Genomic DNA, 13,517 nt, shown 5'->3' with positions numbered 1-13,517 from the left:
TTATCTCTAGGAGGGAAAAAGTATTTCATTACTTTTGTTGATGATGCCACACACAAAGTATGGGTTTATCCAATTTGTCCTAAAGAAAAGGCCCTGGATAAATTTTAAAAATTCCTGACACTTTGCTGAAAATCAAACCAACAAGACATTAAAGTGTCTTCGCCGTGACAATGGTGGGAAATATGTGTCCAAAGCCTTTCAAGACTTTTGTGATAGCAAAGGGATTAAAAGGGAGCTCACCACCCCTAACAATCCACCCCAAAATGGTGTTGCAAAGCATACGAAAAGGACCATTCAAGACAAGGTCTGTACAATGTTGTCACATGCTACTTTACCTCATGGATTTTGGGCAAAGGCTATTATGACAACCACACACTTGATTAATCGATCACCAAACAGGTCTTTTGGGCAGGGGGAAGTCCCTCAAGAAGCGTGGTCGAGCAAGCCACTTTCGTATGCTCACTTAAAAGTGTTTGGCTCTACAAGGCATTGGTGCACATTTGCAAGGAAAAACACAGCAAACTTAAGCCAAAGTCTTGTAAATGTATTTTCCTAGGATATGGTGATGTAGGTGCAATGGGGTATCAATTATGGAATCTCGAGAAAAGTAAAATAGTACGCATCAATGATGTTATCTTCCGAGAAGATCACATGCACAAATAGCCCGAAAAGACAGAGGTCAAAAGGGTTGTATTTCAGGAGGATGTACCAATAGGATAGCAAAGAACACCCGTTAGACAGCAACAAATACCTCTTGTAAATGTCCTTGAAAATGCAGGGAACTATGCTGAAAATTATCAGCAGGATATTACCCATGATGTACCACAAATTCAATAAGAACAAATACCTTTGGAACAACCAAAACCAACTGTACAGCATACTGAACCTATAGAACAGCGAGCTGTAAATGTAGATTTGCAAGCTGAACCACCAGCAAATCTTGATCATTGGGTCCGTAGGTCGACCAGAGTGCAAAGACAACCACATAGGTGTGTTCTTGGTGTCAATTATGTTGCTGATTATGTCACGTTGACAAATTGTGGTGAGCCATCATGCTTCCAAGAAGCAATGGACAGAAAAGACAGCAAGAAATGGCATAAGGCTATGCTGTCAGAGATGGAATCTCTCACGAAAAATGACACTTGGGATTTGGTGCATTTGCCTAAATGGCAGAAAGTGCTACCATGCAAATGGGTTTACAAAATGAAAGTCACCTCTGGTTCTTTACCAAAGTACAAGGCACAACTGGTTTCTAAAGGATACAAGCAAGAACATGGAATTGATTTTGATGAAATCTTTCCTTCCGCAGTCAAAATGACTACTTTACGAACCATCTTGGGCTTGGTTGCATCTGAAGATATGGAACTCGTACAAATAGATGTCAAGACAACCTTTTTACATGGTGATCTGCATGAGGAGATCTATATGCACCAGCATGAGGGTTTTGTTGCAAAGAGGAAAGAGCACATGGTATGTAAACTCAACAAGAGTTTGTATGGGTTGAAACAAGCACCACAAGAATGGTTCATAAATTTGATACGTTTATGCAATCTCAAGGATTCCACCGCTCTCAAGTTGATCACTACTTATACACTAAGAATGCATCAAATGGCAGCCTTATTCTCTTGGTTTTGTATGTGGATGACATACTCATTGCAAGCAGGGATGTTCATGCCTTGGACTACTTGAAGTAGAGCTTATATAATAGGTTTGATATGAAGGATCTTGATGGGACCAATCACATTCTTGGCATGCATATCCTCAGGGACAGATCAAAGGGTCTTCTCTATTTGTCATAGGAGAAATATGTTACTAAGGTTTTGCAACGTTTCAATATGGAGAGAGGGGAAGCCATGGTGTACCATTGCCTCCATATGTGAAACTTTGTGCAAATAAGAGCCCTACATCTGATGATGGAAAGGTTGAAATGGCCAAGATTCCTTATGCTTCAGCTGTTGATAGCTTAATGTATGCTATGGTTGCTACACGTCCTGACATTGTATTTGCAGTGGGAGTGGTTAGCAAGTACATGGCATAGCCTAGCAAAAAGCATTGAGAAGCAGTGAAGGGTATCATGAGATACCTTAAGGGCACAAAGGATTTGTGTATTTGCTTTGGGAAGCAAAAGTCATCTGTTATTGTTTCACAGATGCAGACTATGCTGGTCATCCCAACTATAAGAAGTTTACTTCAAGATATGTGTTCACGTTCACAAGGGGAGCAATCTCTTGGATATCCAAGCTGCAAAAGTGTGTTACATTGTCTACTACATAGACAGAGTATGTGGCTGCCACTAAGGCATGCAAAGAGGCTTTATGGCCTTCGCAACTAGTGAGAGAGCTTGGCATTACAGAGGTTCCTATCCTCCACTATGATAGTCAGAGTGCTATCATGCTGGCACGGAATCTTGTCTTTCATATAAAGACAAAGCACATACAGGTGAAGTATCATTTTATCATGGATGTACTTGGCAGCAAGAGCATTGAGCTTGTCAAGGTACATACAGATGATAACCCTGCAAACCTTACGAAGGGTCTTCTAGCAGAGTGGTTTGCTCATTGCCGCCAAATGATGGGGGGTGGATAGTGTATGTGTATTTCAGCTTTGTACATATATAGACTTCATTGATTCTTTCCTCTACCTTCAGGCACGTTGCCTTTAGGTGGGAGGTTGTTGGGAATAAAGGCTCACCGTGTCTTTTATAGTGTTCGGGTGTGCATGCACCCTTACACTTGTACTGTATATATATTATCAAAACCTAAAGCGGTACATCTCGTCATTGTACCAAAAACTTTGAGTATCGTGCTCTCACTCTCTCTGCTCACTCTATACTCAGGACTCTGCACTCAATCTGGTCTGCACTCTGTCTCAATCCTTGCATATCTGCCATCACGTAGCAGCCTTAGGTTGATCCTAATGGGTCAAGGTCGTGGCACTTCACAACAAGATAGACTACAAAGTCACTTGACTGGAAAAGTCCGTGAATTCTTAGGGTCGGAACGATGCCACTCAAGAAAGGTGTCCAAGTGACCACCAAACATCACCTCCCTTGGCTTGGCTAGGGGTGGATACATTACATTTACCTTCATTATCACACTGCCCTGTCTTTACCAACAAGAGCTGCCGCCCAACTGTCCAATGTGCAGCCCAATCAGCCATCGTTGCTACACAGCTCAACCAGTTGTCGCTAGTGCTGCTGCCATCTTCTGTTGCTGCTATCCTCTGCCTTTTAGAGGTCTCTACCAGCTGCTTTTCAATCTACTGCCACCTTCTGCTCCTGTCACCAGTCATCATCAACCTCTAGAATCTGTGTTTTTGGTTTAAGGCTGCTGTCCAGCATCATCTGCAGCAGTTGCCTACCCTCGGGCACTCTCCAGCTAGCTGCATTTTTGCTGCCAGCTGCTCCATGACATCATCTTCTACATCAACTGGCCCTTGATTGCTGTCTTTCATCACCCTCAACTCTAGTACTTTGCATTGACATCTTCATTGTGGTGGTTTTGCTGCACATAGGATCCGGCCCTCTATTGCTGTGTTTCATCACCCTCAACTCTCGTACTTTGTATTGACATCTTCATAGGTGGTTTTGCTGCACATAGGGATCCGTATGGAGGTCGACACTCTCTGTTACCCTGCTCCCACAAGAGAGAGTACATAGGATCCAGCACTCAATTGCTGTGTTTCATCACCCTCAACTCTAGTACTTTGCACTGACATCTTCATAGGTGGTTTTGCTGCACAAAAGGATCTGTATGGAAGACGACACTCTCCCTTACCCCTCTCCCACAAGAGATAGTGGCTCTTGAACAATCTTTCCTCCTTGCAGTACCATATGTGTATCTCCACATTCATCATCTTCCACATGCATTCATTTGCTGCCAGCTGCTCCATGACATCATCTTCTACATCAACCGGCCCTCAATCCCTGTATTTCATCACCCTCAACTCTAGTACTTCACATTGACATATACAGAGGACGACACTCTCCCTCAGCCCAGTCCCACAAGAGAGTGATTGTTGGACAACCTTTGCTCCTTCAGGTCCCACATCTGTATCTCCTTATTCATTCATTTCATTTCTGCATTCTTTCATCATTTCTTCTTCTCCTTCTGTGTTTTGCATTTTTGTCTGAGTTCATTGTGTTTTGGTCATGTTTGTACACTCTCAATGTTTTCTCTACAAACATGAAAATGGACTACTTAATGCTGATTTCTTAATGCCTGCTATAAAGTCAAAAAGTAGGTCACTTTGCTAGAGATTGTGGACAAGTAGTTGAGGCTCTTCTTTCATGCCCTCTGCTCATACTATTACCAGCATACAAGAAGCTCGGCAATTTTGTAAACCTTTATCAAGTTGAGAAATGGGTGTTAGGCAAAGCAACTCTCCAACAACCTGCACTTATATATATTTGGCTACCTTGAAAATACATGATCCAGCTGCTTCCAATACCGTTCAGGTTCATTCAGATATTCAGCATGCAGCTGTTGATGATACTGGTCACTAGTGTGTAACCAGAGGATGTTTAAAAGAAAATGCTATGCTTGATTATCAACCTTGGTGTCATGACAAAATACTTTTGTGAATGACACATACATGTGCACACACAAACAACCTGCATAATAACTGAGGCTTCCACAAGATTGGACTCTTAACAAGTCAGAAATTTTCCAGAAACTGTACCTTCTATGTTATTTTTGTACCGTGTTTTCTGGCCTCTGTGAGATATGAGACATTTCCAGGCAACAATTAGAACGCCTGAGGCTACAACAGCAGCAGCAGCAGCTATGGCAATATAATGCCATGGACCCAATCTCTTTGTTCTGTCCACCTCAGCATTGTCAGGGACAGTTTGAAGTACAGGCAATGAGGCCATTCCTGCCACTGGTCCTTCAACAGCTGATAATATGGTAAACATTCAACAATGGCTCAGTCCATAAGGGCTTTTTTAAAAAAACTTGCAAAGTGTAAATACTAAATGCATGCAATTCATTGGAAGATATTGGTAAAGAACTTACGTGCTAAAGTAGGAGACTGAAAATATCTGAATTGCAGGAGAGTATAATTCCCAAACAAGGAGCTGTTGAAATGCACTTTATAGTTAACCAGATCGGTCTTGATTGTTCCTGCCTTTTCTGCTGAAAAACTGCTACTAATCAGGGGACCAATGATAATAACCAGAGAAAGATTCGGACCGCTGAACTCGAAAGAGGTTATTTCAATCTGGATAAGTTTGACATCCAGCTCTGTGGCCAGCTCTTCCTGAAACTCACTACTCCAATCAGCAGATTTGGTGGACACATTTTCAACAAGTAACTCCAGCCTTATGGGGTATACACAGGTACAACTATCAGAACGTAGTCCTGGTCTACGAACCGTGTTTGCAGCACAACACCCTGCAGAAGAGTATTGGAGATCAAAATAGACAAAATCAAACTGATAGACTGCACCCTAGGCAGGATATTCTCTATCATAGTCACAAAATGTGCCAAGATGTGCTCATTTGTGAGTGCTAATCCCAAAAAAGGTTTTAAAAAGCACCTGATGATGGTGATGTCAAGGGAGGATCTGATGATGTTGTACTGCCATTTGCTGGGGAATCCTGTGAAGGTGAAGACGCCAATGGAGTTGAAGTAGCAGAGGCAGTTGGAGCTGCCAGAACAGTAGAGTTAACCGAAGGAGAAGATGGTGATGGTGGACCTATGTTCAAGGGGAGAGGTGGCTGTGCAGGGTCATCATGAAGCAAACTTGGCGCATGTGAACTTGGTGGTGATAGTGAAGGTGAATTAATACTAGACATAGCAGGCAATGGCAAGGGAGCCAATGACTCAGTAGGACTGCTGGAGTGCCAAGCATTAGCATTGGGCGCAAAGAGAAATGGACTTGCAGATGATGTAGGGTTTTGAGTCGCTGGAGAAATTGCAGGCCCATCACTGGGAGGTAATGGCATTGAGATAGCTTGCACTCCCAGGGGAAATAAAGGCAGCTTCAATGGGGAGACCTTGACATGTCTGTTTTGAGAATTAATGAAACCAGAGGCACTCTTATCTTGTAATAGAGCTGCGAGTTTCAAATGATCAACATTGAACTTTGTCAAGCACTCACAAATGAAGTTTTTTCACACAGATTGCAGCTCAAAGCAAATGAACCACTATTAAAAATTCAGCCTACAAGAACAATAGGAAATTTGCTAACTGTCCTTTATCAATCCTTGTTTTTTTGGGGGGTTGAAACCAATGCTATCAACTTTAAAATGGTGTACAGCGGGAAATTTGTTGAGTTGATGTTTTCATTAAAGAGTAGCAAAAACGTCCTGTCATTGATGCCTACAAGAAAATACTGCTAACAAGTTGTGCTAAATATGAGCTTTCAAGGGTCACGATCTCCGATAATATCATAACAGAGGCACAGGAAACAGTGAATACCAGTGGCGATTTCTGTGAGGTCGTCACCATCAAGGTCCGTGTGTATAGCAAAAAGATATAGCAGCAGGCCCACAAGGCAATGTACCCAGCTTCTAAGAGATCTCCCCCACATTGCTGCTGCCAAAATTTTTTAGGATAAGCAACCGGACCATTCACAGAGTGATGCAAAGTTCTCATGCAGGAGCAAGAAGACTCACACTGAGTATTTGAGCCAATGGCAGAACACAACCATTGATTTACATGGACCAGAACTTCTCCTTCTAATGACCCCAATTGTCTCGTCGTTCTACAAGGCCTCTGTCTTTTGGAAACAAACTGACAGGACCGATGGCCTAATCTCCTTTGGAAAGTCCTCTGTCTTCTGAATAAGCTGCCCGGCCATTAAATAACATCAAGCAACGTTTCATGCAGGAGCCAGAAACTCACGTTGAAAATTTGAGCCAAAGACAGAAGAAACCATTGAATTTCGTGAATCAGGACACGTTTGACAGGAGTCAAAACCCAATTGTCTTCTCTTACAAATGCTCTGTTTCTTGGACATTAATTGGGATGATACAGCCCAATTGTCCCCTACCTGTACATGTCCTGTGCCTTCTGAATATGGAGTGACAGGATAGGCAACCTCCGTCCCCAATGTGTCCAATTAGTGCCTGGAATGAATTCAAATTAGAAATCCTATGCAAATGCCATTTGTACAGAAGGCCAACGTTTGATCCAAACAGAATTGATCTATGAAGAAACTGTTAGTCAGATCAATTGAGTGACACCCTTGATAATGAGCTTCCGCTCTCAGATCCTAGAAGCCTTCTTCTGCTCAGCAGGGATCAAGCAAGCAATTTCCTGTGTGCAGATTCCAAGAGCATTGAGCATTTCTGTTCAATTTGTTACATTTGGGTTCCATCTGCTGTTTGAAAAGGGGATCTGCAGGGCTAATGAAAGGCAAAGGAAGCAGCTGCATTGGCCTCCAGCAATATTGTGCCATATTCTAGCAGCTAGGAGACACCCTGCAAGTCAAAACTGCATGCAGGGATCTCTTGTTGTGGAGGCCATTGAAGGCCCGTGCGGTTTGTACAAGCAGGGGAGATTAATAGGACCAAATTTTGTGAGATATAAAAAAGCCCTCTCAACTCGCGAGCAAGAACAAACGACACATCAAATTAATTGCCGTCACTGCTCGAGAAATTCTTTAAAGGAGTTTAAAATGAAAATGGAAACCAGAAGAGCAAGGAGAGTTTCTTGCAAATTTGGCAAGAGTAGCTTCTCAAGACAGTGACAATCTACTGTTCACAAGTGTACTGAGAGAGAGAGAAAGAAAAGTAAAAGGCAAGGGGCTTCGTTTGGAAGAAAAGGTTGAAGGGAGGCAAGACGAAGAAGCTTTTCGTAAAATGGTGGTGGGTTTCAGTTGGAAGTGAACTCTCTTCTGAGGATAATCAGTCTGGTGATGGGTCAATTCGGTATTTACATAAGATGAAGCCCATAAAGCTCTTTTAAATGGTCGTCTTCATCTTCTTCTTTCTTGTCTTGTCTTGCTAGTAAATGATCCACTCACCTGTAGACTGTAGTTCTATGACAGAGGTCTTCTCTGATGGGCTGCCCTTTTTCTTCCTTTTAATGTTGTCACAAAAAATAGACAGCAAGAGGTGGACCGACATAGATTTCGGAAACTACTCTTTCTGTGTCCAAATGATCACCCCCAAACATGCCTCCCTGTCCAGTGTCAAATTAGGGTCCCCAAATCCCGAGTCCCGACTCCCAAATACCGCTTCTGTATCCTGATAGAAGTGCTTAAAACGCCCCAAAAGGTTACTCTAACTGAGACGGATACAGTCAGACCTACCACTCACTTTGAGTACGTTTCCTGTGATCATCTGACATCCATGGAAAACCTCTTTCGCGCCCCACACCCCCCTCCCCCCCCCGGGCCCCCACTTTTATCTTTCTCTCACAAATGAGAACCCCACCATTACGCCCTGTCACATAAGTGGTTGAAATAGCCCAATTGTGCTTCGGAGACTCTATAGGAATGCTTGAATTGGATATATCCCAGTTCAGCAATTTACTCTCCTCTTTCCATACACACCAATCTCTGATAACTTTTTCCTCAATATGAGCCACTTCCTTGCTGTGCCCCTGCTTCTCTCTGTGCTATTGCGTTAATGCCATAGCCAGGGAGCATCCAGCAGACTTCGTACTGTGAGCCTGTGTTCTAATTCTTCCCGACTGTCTTTTATCATAAATCTGTTGCACGCTGAGGTCATGTACCCATCTATACATTCAAATACCCAAAACCTGATATTTTAACAGAGGTGTGAAAGAGACACAATCAAAATCATCATGTTTTGGGAGAATCAATCCCACTAATAAAAACATGCATAAAAGGCCAGTTTCCGACACAAAATAAATAGCTCTCTCATTCACTCAAAGGCCAGTGAATTTCAGACAGCGGCTTCCTCTCAATATAAAAGATAGTGCTACTTTGCCAAGGAGTCAATGGGTCATAGGCCAATTGGTTAGAGCATGGGTTGAGTTCTATGAGTTCAAATTGTGGGTTGAGTTCCTGAGTTTAAATCGTGGGTTGCGCTTCTCTAGTAGCATATACTAGTGTTCCTTGTGCGATGCACGGAACGCTATGCTACTTTGCAGCCGTGAAGCGGGGTGCCCTATCGCACACTGGATAATGCTATCACAAAAACATCACATGCTTTACTCTCCTCTACTGGCAACCCCTCTATCTCTCACCCCTTTTATACCTCCCCCCTTTGTATCCACACTCACTCAATCACTCTCTCCCTCTCTCTCTCTCTCTCTTTCTCTCTCTCTCTCTCTTACACACATGTATAAGAGGTCTCTCTCCCTCTCTCTCTCTCTCTTACACACATGTACAAAGGGCCAAACATGCATCTAGGAGTACATAGACTCATATATACGTGCAATGACCATGTACCAATATTGTAGTTGTATCCATACTTGCTCTGCACAACAATTAGAAGTGGCTCCACATGATCCTTGGATGTTACAATCAAAAATAGCATTGCTACGTTGAAATAAATCACAAAGTTTAAGCATATCCAAGTATCAAATACAGACTCTTGGCAATATTAACAATCCACACAAGTGAAGCAAAGCCCAAAACAAAAGCTTGCTCTAGAGCCGATAACTTTGTACCATAAATCCAAGTATCAACAAACCACAAAGTGTCACTTCTTGATTATGCCTATGCATCTATATCCAAACGCTACAAAAATGTTGAAACTACCCATGGGGCCTAACCAAAATGAAGCTTTCTTTTCTTTGAGGAATAATTGGGAAAAGTTCCATTCTCCAACACAGCATGCCCAAGTGAAGCAAGTCCCATTGCCACTCTTTGTCCCAGTGATGGTACAGGGGACATGATAGTCTTTCCTCTCTTTCTTGCACCTAAAATTTTAAAATCCCACAACGTGAACATGAACACATCTAACAATCGACAAAGATTACTTAACATTAGAATAACAATACATGGCCTAACATTTGCAAACCACTCAGTAGGCATTGTCACAGCTTGATGTAGCGTCACAAAACAACCGAGGTTCTTAAATTCATGCGTCGGCCACCCCCTCGGTATTCTATCAGTGTGAGATTATCGAAACCTCTTTTCCTACTCAGCTTCACCCATATGCACTCGAAAACACTGAGTATACCTACAATGTACGACCTCAATAAAAACTAGAAATAAAATCTCTATATTGACATCATCATACAAACGCTCAATGACCCTTGCAGCCGTTCTTTTTATAATATCATGTGTTGTCACTGCGTGCAAGATACGCTGCAGTTTCTTCTGATACTTAGAAGCTAGATAATAGCCCCAGCTTGGAGTAGGCATCTGCAAAAGTCAAGCAAACACTTATATACATTGCAAGAAATATATACTCAATTACCACCGAGTATATGCCATCCGAATATAGCACAAAGGCCATTTCACATATATGCTAAGTAGGGACTACAAAGCCGTCAAAATTCAACAGATACATCTCTACAAATATGCAAGCATATCATTCCACCCTCCAAAAAATACATCCTATATGCATCTCTGCAAAAAAGCAATGCACCTTATTGCATCTTCTGAAGTACATCCTTGTACACAATGTTCGTCGTGACATTCACAATGCTTCCATTCTCATCCAGTAAGACCCTCACACTGCATGAGGATTTCACCCTTGAAAATGCAACATACAATTGTCCATATGTAAATACTGGTGTCTTTAAGCAAAGACCAGCAATAGACAACGTCTGGCCTTGCAACTTATTGATCGTCATAGCAAACGCCAATCGAACAGGAAATTGCCTCTGCCTCATAGTAAACGGAAATTGCAAGGTGCTAGGAATAAAAGTGATCCTAGGAATAAAAACTCATTCCCCTACATTTGTCCCTGTTATTATCTTAGCATCTATCACCTTTTTATTGAATGCCTTACATATCAATCGTGTACCATTACACAAACCTTTTGCTGGATTTAAGTTCCTAAATAGAATAATAGGTGCATTCATCTTTAGCAGCAATAGATGGGGAGGAAATCCACCTCCAAGTTCTAGTGTATTTAAATGCTCTACAGAGTATAAAAATGAGCTATCACCCATCTCTGCAATTGAATCCACACCATAGTATTGTATAGCTTCTTCTGGCATCGATTGCAATGCACGATGATTCAAAGAAGCCACCTCTGTATTCTGTGCTGCAAGTATAGCACACTTGCTGAAATATGCTCCAAAGTCTCTCACCATGGACACTTCACCATACATCTTATTAACCAAGGTTTCGATAGAGTGTCCTTTCAATACCATGCTAGATGGAATATGTAACTTATCACAATTCTCCATAATACCCACTCCATCCCCTATCCCTTGAATCCAACTAATAAACCCATTATCCATTATACCTCCAATGGTTGACATCCTCATATTCCCAGACAACCTTAGCACCTTAACATACTGCCATAAATGAGAGTAACATAACGCCACATTAACAATATCTTCACGGGAGCCCTTCATCATGACGGGCAGGATCTGCCTAAAATCACCTCCAAGCAAAGTGACCTTTCCACCAAATGGTTTATTACATCTCATAACATCTCTTAAAGTTCTATCAATAGCTTCAAATGCAAACATGTGCATCATGGGAGCCTCATCCCACAAAATAAGGCTTGACTGTTTGAATAGCTAAGCAAGATCACTTTGAACAGGAATATTATAGGTGGATCGATTACATAGATCCAATAGAATTTTAAACCTCGAGTGAGCAGTACAACCGCCCTGTAGAAGCAAAGCAGCAATGCCAGATGATGCTGTTGCTAGTGCTATATGCCGATCGCTGCGCAACCTAGCAAGCAAATACTTGTAAAGAAATGTCTTTCCAGACCCAATGGGACCATTAAAAAAAAAAACAACTCCAGATTTTCCACCAATAGCACCTATAATTGCATTATATAAAACTCTATGTCTGTCATTTAACATTGCCTCCGTAGAAACACAAACTCTATGTTGCTCTAGTATATCATATGCATATTCATCTTCTAAAAGAGGTTTAGCACACAATTGTGAATCTATTCGACGAGGTTCTAGAAATCCATCAAAGTCAGACAATCTTTACCCATGCTATCGTAAAAGATCTTGAAGATGCAATAAAGCCTTGTTTGATGCCTCTTATTATAGAATTGCAGAAGATATATGCACATGCTCTAGCTGTAACTTATACAAAATATCCTCTACCATTGGTGACATAAACCTATCCCAAAGCTGACCAGGCTGCGTAGGCTCACAGAAGACCGAAACTGCAGTAAACAAAGCATGCAACTGGGCACAAATTTGTACATATGTAGCTTCTTCCAAGCACACAACACACTCATCATCACCCTCTAACATGCCCTTTGCAATGCAAGCTTCCTTAAAGGTGTTGTACACCATGTTGCCAATAGTATGCAAATCATCAAAAGACATATCCTCGAGACACTGTTAAGAGCATTCGCAAGTAATAACGCTCACCAGATGTGGGCGGCACAAAATATATTCGACCACACGTATTTCCACGCTTTCTCTTCGTCCATACCTTTCGTTGTGCATTCCATACCCAATGCACCAGGAAGTCTTGATAGCGAATAGCTTGAGCCTCTAGATGAATACGATTGCACACAAACCATTCCGTAAGAGTAGTTTTCCTGATATCTTCATTCTACATAACATCTGCTATATTGTCTATATCTTGAAACACCACACAATTCTCATCAGGCAAGTGCACCTGCAATCGTTGTATATCAGGCTTCTCATTGTGCAATGCATAGTCATATATTGTCCAACACGCTTCTGATGCAAAAACATACCGTGCATTTAAATAACTCTCAATCTCATCCACTTTAGTAAAGGTCGTACCATTTAACCGTGAGTTTCCAATAGAAAATTTAATGGTTGCATGATCATGTCCCTTGTATATATACTTATACAGATAGTTAACAGCTGCCACCGCTGAGCATACCTCAACATTTATATGTGCATTGTATTTTTTACACAAGTAAGGATTGTATGGAACAATCCATCGATTATCAATAGTATTACCCTTTATTGTGACCGTCTTTCCATCATCTCGTCTTCTGTGAACAGGATAGCCAGAGCTATCAACAGTTGTTACATTCACAAACCTCTGAGGAAATTTTTTAGTACATCAACCATTGCGCATGCAAGGGCTCTTGGGATTCATTGCACTGGAAGGACCATGGACATTGCATTTTGCGATAGTTTCAAACAAAGTTGAAAACTTTGCTTTATCAGGAAACTCAGCACAAACAAATCTGTCATAATGGCATGCTTTAAAGGGTTTAAAAGGCTGCTCCAAAATTAGCAAAGTATGAGAATGCGGTAGCCCCCGCTTTTGAAACTCAATCACACTAACATAGCCTGCAACATTTCCAAATAGGTTCCTTTTCAACAATGTATGCATCATATCATCATGCTTTTTATGAAAGACTCGAGTAGTCAAATCAAGACGATCATAAGCAATCTATACAGGCAACAAAGCATTAGTTATCTCTAACCACTTTGGATTACATGTCATTGTTATAAAGA

General features: G+C 41.6%; 2 protein-coding genes across 5 annotated transcripts in view; both read right to left on the bottom strand.

The window, feature by feature from the left end:
• LOC148041435 (Protein kinase superfamily protein) overlaps positions 1–8,256 on the bottom strand; it is a 47,126-nt gene extending 38,870 nt beyond the window's left edge. Inside the window, exons 1-5 of one of the 4 annotated variants that reach the window (XR_015691080.1) lie at positions 6,620–8,255; positions 6,423–6,536; positions 5,539–6,057; positions 5,016–5,393; positions 4,681–4,896 (exon numbers count right to left, since the gene is read on the bottom strand). Coding sequence is in view for 3 of the 4 variants with exons in the window: in XM_087679415.1 (XP_087535541.1) it covers positions 4,681–4,896; positions 5,016–5,393; positions 5,539–6,057; positions 6,423–6,534 (1,225 nt within the window). In the remaining variant the exon portion in view is untranslated. Of the gene's footprint in view, positions 1–4,680; positions 4,897–5,015; positions 5,394–5,538; positions 6,058–6,422; positions 6,540–6,619 lie in introns of all 4 variants that reach the window. The other 3 variants (XM_087679415.1, XM_087679402.1, XM_087679423.1) reach the window with 3 other exon arrangements.
• A 3,365-nt stretch (positions 8,257–11,621) lies between these two features.
• On the bottom strand, positions 11,622–13,124 carry LOC148041434 (uncharacterized). The gene is made up of 5 exons (XM_087688467.1): positions 13,094–13,124; positions 12,697–12,920; positions 12,508–12,630; positions 12,203–12,410; positions 11,622–12,019 (listed from the first exon to the last, which is right to left on the bottom strand). Exons 1-5 carry the CDS (start codon positions 13,122–13,124, stop codon positions 11,622–11,624), a joined length of 984 nt encoding a protein of 327 aa, XP_087544593.1.
• Positions 13,125–13,517: the final 393 nt, after the last annotated feature.

This window comes from Lygodium microphyllum, chromosome 1 (genome assembly GCF_053477565.2).
Source record: "Lygodium microphyllum isolate KBCC chromosome 1, Lygodium_microphyllum_v1.1.10, whole genome shotgun sequence".
Taxonomy (NCBI): Eukaryota; Viridiplantae; Streptophyta; class Polypodiopsida; order Schizaeales; family Lygodiaceae; genus Lygodium; species Lygodium microphyllum.
The sequence above is the reverse complement of the archived record's forward strand: the minus strand, read 5'-3'. Positions and strand labels throughout refer to the sequence as shown.